This window comes from Alexandromys fortis, unplaced genomic scaffold, assembly GCF_014885135.2.
Source record: "Alexandromys fortis isolate MF-2015 unplaced genomic scaffold, M_Fortis_MF-2015_v1.1 scaffold_38, whole genome shotgun sequence".
Lineage (NCBI taxonomy): Eukaryota > Metazoa > Chordata > Mammalia > Rodentia > Cricetidae > Alexandromys > Alexandromys fortis.
Window position 1 is genome coordinate 198,464 of NW_026067916.1, and position 16,671 is coordinate 215,134.

General features: G+C 41.1%; 1 protein-coding gene across 3 annotated transcripts in view; it reads left to right on the forward strand.

The window, feature by feature from the left end:
• Nucleotides 1-16,671, forward strand: part of Rundc3b (RUN domain containing 3B) — a 155,130-nt gene that overhangs the window by 86,086 nt on the left and 52,373 nt on the right. For all 3 annotated transcript variants that reach the window (XM_050139865.1, XM_050139866.1, XM_050139867.1), the window contains exon 7: nt 6,136-6,304. In XM_050139865.1, coding sequence (XP_049995822.1) covers nt 6,136-6,304 — 169 coding nt within the window. The remainder of the gene's footprint in view (nt 1-6,135; nt 6,305-16,671) is intronic.

Below are 16,671 nucleotides of genomic sequence, written 5' to 3' on the forward strand. Positions count from 1 at the left end.
GCTTACTGTGATTGTCTCCAGTTACATCCACTTTCCTGCAGGGGCAAAAGACCAGGGCTTTTGTTATCCTTGGTGCACAGCACACATGTGCAGTAAATACACTTGGAGATTTACATAATGGATCTTCTAGATTTTTTTCTAGTGTTTATAACATTAAAAATATTTATTTGAAGAAAATAGTACTCGTAGAAACTTCAATAAAGCTTACCAGGTTAGATATCTTATAATCTATTTTGTATTTGTCATGTCTTTATAGAACTTAAATTTTAATTCATAAAGAAGTTAAAAAAGAATCACTACCCTCCAATAATTATAAACGGTAGCTTGGGGGAGAGACCCAGCCCATCAATGCCTGAGGCAGATGGGAGAGTTGTCCCGTAACTCTTGGCCGCTGGAGCGGGAGAGCAATTACCCGCTCCCGCCCCGCCCTCTGCCTCAGGTGGAAGAACTAGCCCCTTATCAGCTGCTTCCTGCTTCCCTTGGGAAGAGAGCTCCAAAGCCTCACCTATACAACACCGAAGAGCTGGCCCTGTGGGAGAACCACCCCTGAGGGTGTGAAAGCAGCAGAACCCGCCCCACCCCTTGCTCACCACTGTCAAGGGTGAACTCGCCAGGGAAGGCTGGAGAGCTAGCTCACCCTGGTGGTGAAGATGGGGAGAGCTCGTGGGTTGGCCAACCCAGAAACTACCCAGGCCCAGACCAGGGTTGTGTGTCGGCCCACCCCAGCATCCACCTGTGTGTGATCTGCTGAAGCACAGGCTAGGATGGGGGATGCGGTCCTGTAAACCTAGGGCTACAGGATCTCCATGACACAGGGCAGCAAGGGGATGTCCAGAAGTCCTGAGGGCTCAGTGTCGATGGGGTAACAGAGAGAGACCAGGGACTCAAGCCAAACCACTGATTCTTTGCAATGTTTCCTGCTTGTAAAAATGTATGGATAAAGGTTTACTGAGGGACTCACTGTGTCAGACTGCAGCTTCCATGACGAGATTTTCCCTTTTTTTTTTTTCCTTTTTGCGCCCTTTTTTCTCTTAAATTTTATTTTGTGGGGAGAGGTGACAGGGGCAGAGATTGGATGGGAAAGTATGGGAAATGGTGGGATTGGGATGCATGATATGAAAGACACAAAGAATAAGTAAAAAAGTTAAAAAAATAACATTGATATTAAATGAAAATCTTTTATATTAAAATTCCATTCATTCGTCAGTATAAATTTCTAATATTTTGTTACTTATATTGAGATGACTTTTCTTATTTTGAGGGGGCATGTTTTACCGACATCTATGTTCACCATGTGCATGCTGCCTGCATCGGGCAGAAGAGGACATCAGAGACCCTGGAACTAGAGTTTAAGATGGTTTCTGCTGTGTAGGTGCTGGAAACCAACAGCGAGAGCTCTTAATCACTGAGCCATCTCTCCAGAGCCTTATTCTGAAAATGCTTAAATCTGATTTTCTATTAAAACATTTGAAGAATTTTTGTGTCTTTTATACTAAAATATACTTTAAAGAATTGTAAATTAAATATACTGATAAATTAAGTATACTCCATCAAAGCTCACAAATTCTCCCAAAGTTTCTGTCAGCTTACACCCTATTTAAATTTTTTATTTACTTATTTTTTCCATTTTATAGTATAATTACATCATTTTTCCCTTTTCTCCCTCCAGTCCCTTCCACGTCCTCTTTTTTTTTTAAAATATCTCACTCATTCAGCTTATTTAAACGTTTGAAACTTTGGCCATTAAAACACTGAAAGAAAAAATACATTGTCAAGAGCCTGTTATGTAACACCATTTCTTATTAGGGTGACCTTGAATGAACTACTTATTCTTGCTTTCTTCCTTTGTAGGATTGATTAATGTTTATTTAAAGAATTCACTAATGGTTCTTGGTGCAGTTTTAAAGAGAATTGATAAAATGTTACGATGTATATGTAATGCTTGAATAAATGGAAAACAGCATGGATTAAATATTTCTTCTCTTTCCTATCCCTAGCAAGAACTTTATTGTTATCCTTCCTTTCTATTTTTATACATAATCATTTCCTGGATACCTAGGAAATTAAGCATTTGAATTTTAATGTCCTTACATAATTATCTTCCTGGTTATTAATAGAACTACTATGTTGAAGGGGGATCTACAAGTCTCATTTCTATTTTTAATGTTAGTATTTAAAATTTTTTTAATTAAACTTATTTTATCTTGTCTGACTCTGGGAGTGGCAAGAGAAAGAGAAGTACAGTTGCTTAGGTCACGGCACGTACATGGAATTCAGAGGATGTTTTGTTGGTCCTCTCCTTCCTCTGTGAGAGTCCTGCAGGGGAAATCAGCTCACAGGCTTGGTGAGTCTGCTGAACCATCTCCCGGGCCCTGGTTGTATGTCTAAGTTAAACTTACACTGCTGCATATGATACAAGGAAAACTGCTCATTAATGTCTTGTGCTCGGAGTTTAAGTTTATTCAATTAATTGTATTTAATTAAAAGTGATATTTTTAGAGAGGACATAAAAGATTTTAAATTTAACACATATATTTATCTTGTGATTCTACTGAAATAATGCTATCAACTACACATATAAATATGCAGAAACAAGGAGTATAGGAAAGTGGCCATTGGTTGGTAGGAGAAAAAACACTATCAGTTGAAAGCTTACTAAGTTCTAAGCCTTGTTCTAGCTGTTGAGGAAAAACCTGTAAACAGCACAGACCAAATCTGTTCCCACTCTCCTTTCTGTAGCAGAATATTTAGGGTATTGATGGCAGTAAATGTTGCAGCATAAAATAGATGAAAGAAGATAAATTGATGTGTTTAGTTAAGGTGTAGTTTGAAATCAAATGGTGAAAAGCTATGCAGGGAGGTGGAAAGAGAAAGGAATGTTTCCTGGGGGCAGATCTGGCGCGTGTACCACAGAAAGCGCATTTTTCTTTTTTCTTTTTTTTTTAAATGTTTATTTATTTATTATGTATACATTAGTCTGTCTGTGTATATGTCTGCAGGCCAGAAGAGGGCACCAGACCTCATTACAGATGGTTGTGAGCCACCATGTGGTTGCCGGGAATTGAACTCAGAACCTTTGGAAGAGCAGGCAATGCTCTTAACCACTGAGCCATCTCTCCAGCCCCCAGAAAGCGCATTTTTCATCTGGGAGGGGTAGCTCATACTTAAGGTCTCTGGACTGAAGGGTAAGGTAGTAGCATCTGGAATTTGAGGCTAACCTGGGCTAGAAAGTGAGATCCATTCTCAGAAAACAAAACAAAAACAATAAATTTTTTGAAAGAAAATGATAAAACAACCACCTGATAAGCACAGGATTTGAGGAGGGCAGAAGTGGGGCAGGAGATGGGTACCTTCGCTGTAAGACAGTGTGTCTCTGGGGGCGTCTGATGTGGGACCCAGTCACTCACCTAGATTGACACCGCAGCTCTGTTGGTGTAAATGAAGATTTGGAGCTCGTATCTCCCCCACCGTGACCATTAGCCGTGATCTTAGAACATCTTTTTCGCGTCCTGAGTTTCTCACCTGGATCTCACTTTCAGGTCTTTTGGGAACTTTTTTTCTCCTAGAGAACAATGGAGGGTAATTATTGTTTTTGTTTTGTTTTCTGAACCCTCATTTGCACAGGCAGAGAAAATGTCAGGATTAGGAAAGTCCTGTTGTTTGTAGCCTTTTATCACAACCCCTGTTAGCCACTGAAGAGTCTTCCCTCTGACATTGTCGATAATCATTCGTGTCCTCTAAAAATTGACTTAACTCATAGATACTGTAGTTATACTTGTGTGTGTTCAGGTGCTTTTGTATAACATTGTAAGACTCCTTAAAGTTCCTTAGTGTTACTGTATATAGATGCCACTCATCTCCCCAACATAATGATATTTTGTTATGTGATACAACGCAATATTCTCTATCTATTTCGGTTTCAAAAGGGCAGTGTCTCAGTGGAGAACAAAGTGTTTAATGCGCCTATGGATTTTATGTATATTTCCTCATACGCTTTGCATACACATTTGTTTATAAAATTGCCAGAACCAAAGGTATTTACCTTCAACTCTACTGCATGATGTGAAATATTTTTTGAAAGATTTGTAATGACTTAGACTCCCCTTGCTGACACTCCTCACCATCAGGTGTGGGTATGATGAATCCAAGCCTGTGGTTTCGAGTGGATGTTCCTAGTTACCAACGAGATTGAGCACACATCCATGTACTCATTGGCTCTGGAATTTCTGTTTCGTGTGAATTGTATACTCAAATACTCTCTCACACATACTTTGTATGTGTTGTCTTTCTTTTCCTTACTGATTTATGGGAGTCATTTATGTGACTGGACAAGAACCCTTTGTTTATATGTATTATATTTTCCAAAGCTAGTTCTTGTTTTTCCCCCTCTATCTGACAGTATCTTTTGATGTGTAGGAATCTCTAATATAAGGTTGTTTTGAAATTGACTTTTTCTTTCTTATATAATATTGCCATGTGAAATAAAGTTATATTGGGGATATCATGAAAATTTTTCTTTGTTATCTAAACTTTTATTGAATTACAAAAAAAACCCCAACATCGCGAACATTTGATAAAAACATGTTTGTAGAAATTGTTTTTATTTCTTTTATTTTTGAGATTATAATTATGTCATTCCTCCATTCTTTGTCCTCTCCCAAGCCCTCCCATATACCTTTCCTTGCTCTCTTCCAAATTTGTGGTTTCTTCTTTCATTGCTTGTTCTTAATATGTGCATATATGTAATATGTGCATATATGTAATATGTACATACATAGCTAATCCTAAATAAAACATGGTCAGCCTGTGTAATGTTACTTGTATGTGTGTTTTCAAGGCTAACCATTTGTTTTTGGATAAGCAACCAGTATGCATTTCTCTAGGAAAGACTATTTCTCTGTGGGATTTTTTTTAAATTACTGATTTACTATCACTTCTAGTCATATGAATGTTCAAGTTTTCTATTTCTTCTTCTTTTTTTATTTATTTTATGTGCATTGCTGTTTTGTCTACATATATGTTTGTGTGAGGGTGTTGAATCCCCTGGAACTGTAACAGACAGTTGGGAGCTGCCATGTGGATGTTGGGAACTGAACCCAGGTCCTCTGGAAGAGTAGTCAGTGCTCTTAACTACTGCACCATCTCTCCAGCCCCCCTCCCCAAGTTTTCCAATTCCTCCTGAGTCTATTTTGGCAAAGTAGTTCATTAACATTTTCAAAATTTTTATATCATGATCTTCAAAGAACTATTTGTTCACTATTTGTAACACTATTTTTTCTTTCTTTTGTTTTGTTTTGTTTTTCGAGACAGGGTTTCTCTGTATAAACCTGGCTGTTCTGGAACTTGCTCTGTAGACCAGACTGGCCTTGAACTCACAGAGATCTGCCTCCCTCTGCCTCCCGAGTGCTACGATTAAAGGTGTATGCCACCATCACCTGGCTTTAAAATTCTCTTAAACTGGGAGATGACATTACTTTTTGTGTTTAATTTTTAGCTTTGCTTTTGCCGGGTTCGAAACCCTGACTCAGATATCTAGACTTTTCCTTTCCACTTCCTTTCTCACCCCTCATTTTCTCGCCTTACTGTGTTCACTCTGCCACACAGGTACCATGCAGAATTTTAAATGGGGATTGCGATGGGCATTCTCTCTGTTTCTGCGCCTGTCCTGGCACTACAGATGCTGAGGAGTGACTGTTCTTCTGAACTTGACTTCCCTCTGACAGGGCTGAGCTGCCCTTGGTGACCTGTGTCCACAGCCATTGGCTGCTGTAGAGAATGGATGCGCAGTGGTAGCCTCGGGCATGCCCAGCTTCTCTGGAGTTTCTCACGTTCTCTGAGGAGCTTTTTCTTCTTTAGGTATTCTGGTGTGCTTTATGGTAATGCTTCAGATTTATAAATCTCGCTTTAAGTGTAGCTAAGTAGACTTGACTTTGTGACCAAGGGAGTCAACAAGCTCTGCTAACTTGCCATTTTTAATACATGTAAGTCTTTATAGTAGGATTATTATAATTCTGTCTTTACTACTGAGTATTTAAGAGTTTGTCCGCCAGTGCTTACAAAACAGAAGTGTTAATTTTAAGAATCATCTTACAATATGCCATTTCACGTCCTTCTTTTTGCCTTTGACCTCCCTAGTTCTGACAGTATCAGCAGTGATGAGGAGGAACTCAGGACTTTCGGCAGCAGCGACAGTGAAGGCAGCACTCCGGAGAATGTGGGCCCACCCCTCATCATGGACGAGAACAGCTGGTTCAACAAGTGTAAGAGAGTTAGACAAAAGTACCAGCTGACCCTGGAGCAGAAGGTATTTATCTGTTCTCAAAAGTCTATTTCACCTTTGGATTCTCACTACTCAAAGATCTTTTAACTAAAGAAAAGCCTGTACTCATTGCTATATTCCCCTCTATTTCTGAATTTAAATCTTGCTTAAAATCAGAGAGATACAAGGCGGCTGGTTAGGGGTACCCAGCAGAAAGCCCCTACAAGACACAAAACAACTGAGGGGGGTGGACATGATGGTACAAGCCTGTATTCTGTCAGCATTTAGGAGAAGACAGAAGGATGAGATTTGGGGACTAGCCCAGGCTACATAGCAGCAGGACCCCATCTTAAATAAAAACCAAGGGCTGAGTAGGGGCAGCTTAATGGTAGAGCATTTACCCTGCATGCACCAATCAGCTGACTCGATACCCAGCATCCCAGAACAGCCCTCGGGGAGAAGCTGCTTGAAGACGTGACTGTAAGAAAACGGTGAAGCTCAGCACCATGCATGCCACTCGGAGGAACCCATGCACCTTCCTAGCGAGTCAGCGTATCAGCACTGACTGTGGAAGGACTTGGAGGTGGACGATAAAGAGCCCCAGTGAGCACAGCTGCACTGTGCAGAGGTGCAGTGGGAACGCAGTGACCCAGAGTGAGCAGGATGATGACTTGGCACTAGAGAAGTTCTCTGCACTTCCCAGCATATGTTTGGGAAGCTATTTTTAAAAAGTCATGCCTGAGCTTGCCGTGCCGGGAATCAAAGTGCCTTCCAGGAACTGGCAAGAAACATGATTATGCTGACTGAGCTGGAGCCTGGGAGACTCTGTGAAATGAACTGAATGAGAATCCTGTTCAGAGTGAAACCTTTCTGAGTACAGTTCCACTTTAAGACTGCCAGCTGATTCTGCTCATGAGAGAAGCAGAAACACTAGAGCCCTGGGCATTAGCAGTGGCCGGCAAGGCCTGTGCGGCTGCAGCCTGTGTTGACTTATAACCTCATGTCCTCTCACAACCCTCTGAGTGGCCACCACAGATAGTGCCAGGGATCTTGATGCTCACAGCACCCTCTACACCCCCTTCGCCCCATGAAGTACGCAGAAGCAAGTATTTCCAGAATAAACCTCCAGAGGGGGTGGGGGCTGTGTGCTAGCTCTGGATCTTACTCTAGCGCAGTGGTTCTCACCCTTCCCAATGCTGAGTCTCTTTGATACAGGTCCTTATGTTGTGGTGATCCCAACCATAAAATTATTTTCGTTACTACTTCATAACTGTCATCATGTGAACGATTCTGGTGGTCTTTGTTGACTCCTGTGAAAGGGCTGTTCGGCCTCCAAAGGGCTGTGACCCACAGGTGTGACCCACTGCCCTAGAGCAAAGGCACTAAACGTTTTTCAGGTGCTGGCGCCAACTACCAGGAACAGAGTGGAATGAGGAACGGAGTGAAGAGGTTCGGGATTTGCTCTCCTGGAGGGGCACCTAACTAAGAAACGCAGGAAGAAACTGATCACAGAGAGTGCACATCTGCACCTATCCCCACGGCTGGGGTTGCTTTAGTGGAGAGGAAAATTTCATTTTTCTTTTAAAAATTTTAATTTTTTGATTGTTAGTGTGTGTATATGTGTATATGCATCCACACGTATGTAAGTGCCGCAGCGTGCGTGTGGAGGTCAGAGGACAACTCTGGGGAGCAAGATTTCTCCTTCTTTCATGGATTTCAGGGATTGGACCTAAGTGACCAGGCTTGAGCAGCAAGCATGTTCACCTGCTGACTCATCCCTCTGGCCTTTCGTAGCTGATTTGCTTCTATTTATTCTTTTGTTGTTGCTGTTTGTTTTCCTGTATCTGTGTGGTTCTGAGGAGCAGGCTTAACATTTTGATCACATTTGCTTGACTCTCTATTGCTAAACTAGGTATTCCCAGCTCACCCATTAATGTACCCATGACCCACTGTTGATTAAACCTTGGTTGAACAGAGGATATAGGCCCCCAGCTGATGACTTAGCTGCAGGTAGACATGGCTGCACTTAAGATCCATTCCTAGACATCCATCCCATAGCAGCAGCAGAGAGAAATTGTTGTAGACCCTGTACCTGAAAGCCCTCTACATGGGTTTTCTCCATATCCTGTGTCCGACTGTCCCTTGCTAACAAATCTGGAAAAGTAGGCACAAAGCTTTTGGTCCATATATCAGATATTCTACTGTCCATATCACACCACAGAAAGCCCACCCTTCTGAGGCCTACATACATTGTATACAAACCCCATTACCAAGCAAAGGAGCTGCAGGGAAGCTGAACACCATTAAAATAATCCTCCATTAAATCTACCATTAAAGTACACCATTAAAGCAAGCTCACTGTACAGACCCCCTCATAACAACTGTGTTAATTCATCGCTGTGACAAAATGCCTTACTTGAGAAATAATTTAAAGGAAAAAAATGTTTTATTTGGTTTCCAAGTTCAGAGTTTTGGGTCTATATTTGGCTTAGTCCATTGCTTCCATGGTGGTCAGTCAGGCAGAGCATGGCTATGTCATGAGCCTGTAGCAGACAAAGCTGCTCACCTTATGGTGATAAGAAAGCATGTAACTCCCAGAAGCATGCATCTGCCCTCTTTTCTCACCTAGACCCTACTTCCTTCAGCTCCCAGTGGTTTCCAGTTGTCTATTAAACTAAGTGGATTATCTCAGTGAATTTTGTGTCCTCATAATCCAAAATTCTCTGAGCAGGGCTACATTGGGGACCATGCCTTTAATGAATGAGCCGTTGGAAGACATTATATACTAAAAGTATAATAAAAGTGGAAAAATATCCATCTCAATAGGTGTTTATGAATAAAATTCAGCATACAAATAGGAGAGATTAGTGCAAAAGGGATGATTCCTTTAAAAGTTCGTAATTCTCTTGTAATTGATTCTAAAGATAACAAAATGAAAAATATACTGAAGAATTGAAAAAGAATGCTTTTTAAGAATACTTAATAAACAGTCATAGTTTCACATGAATTTAATCTAAGCACTCAGGAAACTAAGACAGGAGCATCACTGTGGGTTTGAGACCACCCTGGGCTACTTAGTAAATTCCAGGCTAGCTACATAGTAAAACCCTTATTTTAAAAATGAATAGCTGTTCTGAAAAAGAGCCAAACAAATTTCTGGGGAATGAAAAGCTTGATAAGAGTGTTTAAAATGAAGATGGAAGCCCCGCCCCCTACTGTGGATCAAGCAAAAGAGAAGATATCCGGGCTTAAAGATGCACACGTGTGTGTATGTGTATATGTATATATGGGTATATGTATCAGCCACAAAAAAAAAAAGAGTATTAAGAGCTGAAGAGGAAACTTCAACTCACAGTTAAAGGCGAATCTGTCAGAATAGCAGGAGCCTTCTCAGCAGAAACTCAGAGCCAAGAGGGCATGGAGTAGTGTGTCTGACATATGGGAGAAGAACGATGCCAGCCTTACTTACGGTAACTCCCAAAGTTAACCTTTAGGGAAATAGACTTCCCCAATAGCATATGCTATGGCAGTTCCTGACCACTGACCCAGCACTGGAGAAGTAAGGACGGTGGCATCTTGCTCAGATGATGGGCTGCTTGGCCAGTGTACACAAAGTTAGAGAAGGTGGAGGAGAGGTTGGAGATATGATCAAACTGTGTATATGCATGTATAGAAATATCTCTGTGAAACCGACCAGTTTAAACAACATTTATTAATAACTAGTATAAAAATAACAGACAAGTTTTAGGAGAGGTTTCTGTTAAACTTTCATTTTTTGTTATAAAAATGAAACTTTTTAAAAATTTATATTTTATCTATATATTTGAGATTTTAATTCCTGTGAGAAATTTTATGAAATATTTATGAAATTCAGCGATTGTCCTAGTACATAGATGTCTGCCTTTCAAATTTGATTATTTTAGCACTTCTTGTTTCCTAAGGAAACATGTCTACTCCTAGGTATGCTACAGGAAATGGTTTATTGTAGATAACGGTCGACATAGTCAGAGGCAGGGACATGGGGGAGTGAACATATCCAGTCTGAGCTGTGCCAAGTGGGGTGGAAGGGAAGAGAGAGGGGAGAGAGGGACCATGTGCAGCAGCCAGGAGACCCAAAGGTACAAAGAGAGTGAACAACCAGCACGGTTGGATTATATAGGGAAGAGCAGCCCAGAGCCCTGGGCTAGAGAATTTTGGGTAGTGGTTGAGACAGGGATACAGGGAGAACCTGGCTGCCAGAGTCTACTTTGATATGTTGAATAGATACCTAAGCCATTTGTGTGTGTTAGCTTTGAAACCTAACAGTAGACTCTATAATAGAAACTCAACCTCAAGTCCATTGAGTTTGTGACCTTCACTTTTTAATCACATTATGTTTTACTTATATTCCTTCTTCAAATTTGACAGTATATGTAAGGAAATCTGGAGAGAAGTTGCAATAGAAATATTAGAACAATAAAAAATACTATCAGGAAAATGTTGACAAAATAAATTTACAAATATAAATAGATTTTTATTCATTTTTTTAAAAAAATCTTTTATTTTTATTCCGTTTCTTCCTTTCTTGTATACATTTATATTTTTACATCCCTATCAGTTTCCCCTCCCTCCTCCCCTCCCAGCTCCTCTCCCCTACCTTCCCTCTGCTCCCCATCCACTCCTCCTCCATTTCTATTCAGAAAAGGGCAGGTCCCCCATGGATATTAACAAAACTTAGCATACCAAATTGCCATAAAGCTAAGCACCTCCCTGCATATAAAGGCAGGACAAGGCAACCCAGTATGAGGAAAAGAGTCTCAAAAGCTGGCAAGAGTCAGAGACAGCCCGTGCAGGAAGACCAAGCTACGCAGCTGTAATACAGATGTGCAGAGTCATGTGCCTAGGTCAGTCCCATGCAGGCTTCCGGGTTGTCAGTCCACTCTTTGACTGAGGATCATCTAGTTGTTTCCAGGTTCTATCTAATACAAATAAAGCTGATGTGAACATTGTTAAGCAAATGTCCTTATGGTATGATTGAGCATCCTTTGGGTATGTGCCCAAGAGTGGTATCACTGGCTCTTGAGGGAAATCAATTCCCAATTTTCTGAGAAACTACCATATTGATTTCTAAAGTGAATGTATGGTTTGCACGCCTACCAGTAATGAGGGCGTGTCCCCTGGTTCCACATCCTGTCCACAGCTGTCACTTGTGTCTTTGATCTTAGCCATTCTCACTTATGTAAGAGAGAATCTCACAGTAGCTTTATTTGCATTTCCCTGACGGCTAACAATGTTGAACATTTCTTTAAGTGTTTCTCGGCCATTTGAGATTCTTCTGTTGAGTGTGCTCTGTTTAAATCTGCACCTGATTTTTAACTGTTTAATCTGGTTTTTTTTTTTTTATCTCACAGACTCCACCTTCTCTCTCTCTCTCTCTCTCTCTCTCTCTCTCTCTCTCTCTCTCTCTCTCTGGGTAAATAGTGGGTAGAGCTGGACTGGCATCTGTGGTCTCTTAAGAGTCTGTAAGACATCTCTCCAGGCCCTTCTGACTTTTGGAGTCTCCATTGAGAATTTCGGTGAATTCTAATAGGTCTTTGTTCATATGTACTTGGCCTTTTCCCCTTACAGCTTTTAATTTTGTTGTTGTTGTTTCTATATATTTAGTGTTTTGAGTATTATGTATTGGGGGAGGGGCTTTCTTGTCCAATCTATTTGGTGTTCTGTAAGCTCCTTGTACCCCTATAAGAATCTCTTTAGATTAGAAAAGTTTTCTTCTATGATTTTGTTGAAAATATTTTCTGTGCCTTTGAAATAGGATTCTTCTTCTTCTATTCCTATTATTGTTAGTTTGGTTTTATCATAGTGTCTCAAACTTCATGACTGTTTTGTGTCAGGAACTTTTTATATTTAACATTTTCTTTGACTGTTGTATCAATTTCTTCTGTCGTATCTTCTATGCCCGAGAGTCTTCCTTCCATCTCTTATATTCTGTTGGTGATACTTGCATCTGTAGCTTGTGTTCACTTATCTATATTTTCCATCTCTAGGGTTCCCTCAGTTTGTGTTTTCTTTATTTATTTTTTTTTTAAATTATTTATTTATTATGTATACAATATTCTGTCTGTGTGTGTATGCCTTCAGGCCAGAAGAGGGCACCAGACCCCATTACAGATGGTTGTGAGCCACCATGTGGTTGCTGGGAATTGAACTCAGGACCTTTGGAAGAGCAGGCAATGCTCTTAACCTCTGAGCCATCTTTCCAGCCCTGTGTTTTCTTTATTGCTTCTATTTCCATTTTCAGATCTTGGGAGGTTTTATTCATTTATTTCACCTGTTTGTGTTTTCCTAGATTTCTTTAAGTTATTTATTGTGCTTCTGCTGTGTTTGAATATCCAGGGCTTGTAGTAAGATAACTTGGTTCTGGTGGTGCCATGCTGCCCTAGGTGTTGTTAATTGTGTTCTTACACTGACCTCTAGTCATCTGGGTTTGGTGGTATTATCAGTTTAGGTACTGATTTCTGAGGTTATCTTTGTTGGATGGATACATTTTGGATGTATTTCTCCCTTGCTTCCTATTTTCTCTCAGGTTTTCTGGCCCGAGTGGCCTTTGGTTCTGGTGACCAATGAGTCTTCAGGTCCAATAGTGAGTCTCCATGGTTCAGGTCCAATAGTGAGTCTCCACAGTTCAGGTCCAATAGTGAGTCTCCATGGTTCAGGTCCAGTAGTGAGTCTCCACGGTTCAGGTCCAGTAGTGAGTCTCCATGGTTCAGGTCCAATAGTGAGTCTCCACGGTTCAGGTCCAATAGTGAGTCTCCAACGGTTCAGGTCCAATAGTGAGTCTCCACAGTTCAGGTCCAATAATGAGTCTCTACGGGTTCAGGTCTACTAGGGTGTCTCTCACTGGGGATGTGGGTGCTCCTTTTGGAGGTTCTGGGGTTCTGGATACTGCTGCGGTCTCTGGAGCTCCATGAACCTAGGCTTTCTGGAATTCCTGGTAGCTGTGTGACCTACAGTAGAGCAGGAGTTATCTTTCCTTACCCAGGGACGGAAGTTCTCTTGGGAACTGCTGGGTGGGGCTTAAGGGGTACTAGGGGGCATGTCTTAACTGGGGTTCCTGATACAGGCGTGGCCTCTGGGGACTGTGGGCAGGGATAAGGAGCCAGGGAAAGGGGTGCTACTGGAGACTGCTGGGCAGGGTTTAGGGGTATTAGAGGGTGGTGGGTGGTGTCTTATCTGGAGTTCCTAGTACTGGCGTGGCCTCCAGTAGACTAGACTAACCTCACACTTGCAATAATTTCTCTGCCTCACCCTCTTGTGTGCTAGGGTTAGAGGCATAAGCTTCCATGTATGGTAATATTGTCTTTTTTTTGGTTTCATTTTGGGTTTTCTTTCTTTATTTATTTAGTAAAGATTTCTGTCTCTTCCCCACCGCCGCCTCCCCTTTCCCTCCCCCTCCTCCAATCAAGTCCCCCTCCCTCTTCAGTCCAAAGAGCAATCAGGGTTCCCTGCCCTGTGGGAAATCCAAGGACCACCCACCTCCATCCAGGTCTAGTAAGGTGAGCATCCAAACTGCCTAGGCTCCCACAAAGCCAATACGTGCAGTAGGATCAAAAACCCATTGCCATTGTTCTTGAGGTCTCAGTAGTCCTCATTGTCCGCTATGTTCAGCGAGACCTTAAATATTTTAATTTTGAGAATTCATTTATGAGTAGTATAATTTATATCATCCCCATCTTTCTTGTCCCCTCCCCCTCCTATTATGTTCCCCCTTTCCCTCTGAAATCCATGACCCCTTCTTCTTTAGTCATTATTGTTAGACATATACATGCACATAATATGCAGCCTACTGATACTGTCTTTAAAAAGGAACAATTCCCAAGAATATATAATAATGCTGAATTCATATACATCTAATAATATATCAATAAAATGTGAACCAGAACTTAAGAGAATATCCAGAAGAAATAATCCAAAATTATGATTACTTTAATGACTTTCAGAGTAATTTTTGAATTAAGTAAAGATTAATAAGGATGTAGTGAACTTTAAAAAAACAACTAATAAACTTAATCTAAAATATATTAAGTTCTGATGGCTAGAATATTTTAATATTTACTAATTATTGTAGTGCACCTTCTTGTCAAGTACCAGTGGAATGGCCATATAACTTTCAATAAGCAGAGGAAGGTGCAATGCTGATATTCCAAATTCCAAATATCGACTAGTGGTCACAGTATCCATGCAATAAAGGCAGACAGCAGTTCTTAGGTGTCTTCTCTTTGCTGTCATAAAACACTCTGACCAAAGCCACTCAGGGGAGAAAGGCTTATTTTGTTTCGCAGTGTCTTGGCATGCAGTCCATCATGATGAGAAGATATGGCAGAGGTGTTGAGAGGACCGTGAAGATAGTCAGATTGCATCCAAACTCAGAAAGCAGAGGGTTAACAGAAAGTGGGGCCAGACTTTAGAACCTCAAGTCCTGCTCCCGGTAACCCACCTCCCCCAGCAAGGCTTCACCTTCTGAAGGTTCCACAGCCTTTCCAAATTGTACCACCAGATGGGGATCAGGTGTTTAAACACATGAGCACATTCAAACTACATCAGCACAAAGTTCGTTATCACCCACATTTATCGCTTACTTAGGTTAAAAAAAAGCCTTCTCAAGTATAAGGCAAATAGAAATGGATGGAACTGAAAGCAATGTACAATCACAGTCATAAATGGCAATTTTGTAAGATTTGTAGGATTTAGAAGAATTAAATTAGGAAGATAATTATCCAAAATGCAGGCAGAGAACAAACAATTCAAAGGAAGGGAAATAATAGAATAATTGATATGGACAAAATAAAAAAGAGATGAACAGAACCAAATGTTGATTATTTGCCACATCCAGTAAAACAGAAAAATCTTCAGCAGAATAATTCGTTCTAAAATGTTAAGATACATATAAACAGTTTTTAAAATAAAGAGAGTAGGAAGTATAACTAAAAAGTTAATTAGATAGTAATTGTGACAATTCCATGTCATTGCCTCAGAAAACTGAAATGAAGAATTTCTTAAGTATCTCTTATCAAAACTGATAGAGTTGCATACACTTGCACACTTTTGAAAACTAAGCTTTTAAAAATCATTTCCCAGAATATCTTGATTGAGGGAGCCATTATAGGGCTAGCAAGAAAAGTGGCACTAGGGAAATTTCCAGGAATCCACAAGGATGACCCCAGCTAAGACCCTAAGCAGTACAGGAGAGGGTGCCGGAACTGGTCTTGCCCTGTAATCAGATTGATGGCTATCTTGTTTTTTACAGGGTTTCTCTGTGGCTTTGGAGCCTGTCCTGGAACTAGCTCTGTAGACCAGGCTGGTCTCGAACTCACAGAGATCCGCCAGATTGATGGCTATCTTAAATGTCACCTTAGAACCTCCATACAGCAACCGATGGAAGCAGAGGCAGAGACCTGCAGTAGAGCACTGGGCTGACCTCCCAGAGTCCAGTCGAAGAGAGGGGGTAGCAAGAATATGAGCAAACTGGTCAAGACCATGATGGGGATACACACTGAAACATCTGACCTGAGCTAGTGGGAGTTCGCTGACTCTGGACTGACTGCAGGGGACCTGCGTAGGACCAAACAAGGCCCTCTGAATGCAGGTGATAGTTGGGTAGCTGGGACAGTCTGTGGACCATTGGCAGTAGGATCAGGTTTTATTCCTAGTGCTTGAACTGGCTTTTTGGAGCCCATTCTCTTTGGAGGGATACCTTTCTCAGTCTAGATATAGAGGGAGAGGGCCTTGGTCCTGACTCAAAGTGAAGTGTCAGGCTTTGTTGACTCCCCATGGGAAGCCTTAACCTCTCTGAGGAGTAGATGGGGGACAGAATGGGCAGGAAGTGGGGGGAGGGAGAGGGAACTAGGATTGGTATATAAATGAGAAAAGATTGTTATAAAAAAAAAAAAACAATAAAAAGAGGGGGAAAATCATTGCCCAGAACTAACTAATGAAATCATCAGATTCGTGGTTTGGAGATACACTCTAGCAACTATTGTAACGATAGTGCTCCCTACTATACAGTGACTGTCTCTAATACCAGACAGGGCTGAGATATTCTGTTGTAACAACGGTGCTCCCTAATGTACAGTGACTGTCTCTAATAACAGACAGAGCTGAGATACTCTGTTGTAACAACGGTGCTGCCTACTATACAGTGATTGTCTCTAATACCAGACAGAGCTGAGATACTCTGTTGTAACAACGGTGCTCCCTACTGTACAGTGACTGTCTCTAATACCAGACAGGGCTGAGATACTCTGTTGTAACAACGGTGCTGCCTACTATACAGTGACTGTCTCTAATACCAGACAGGGCTGAGATATTCTGTTGTAACAACGGTGCTGCCTACTATACAGTGACTGTCTCTAATACCAGACAGGGCTGAGATA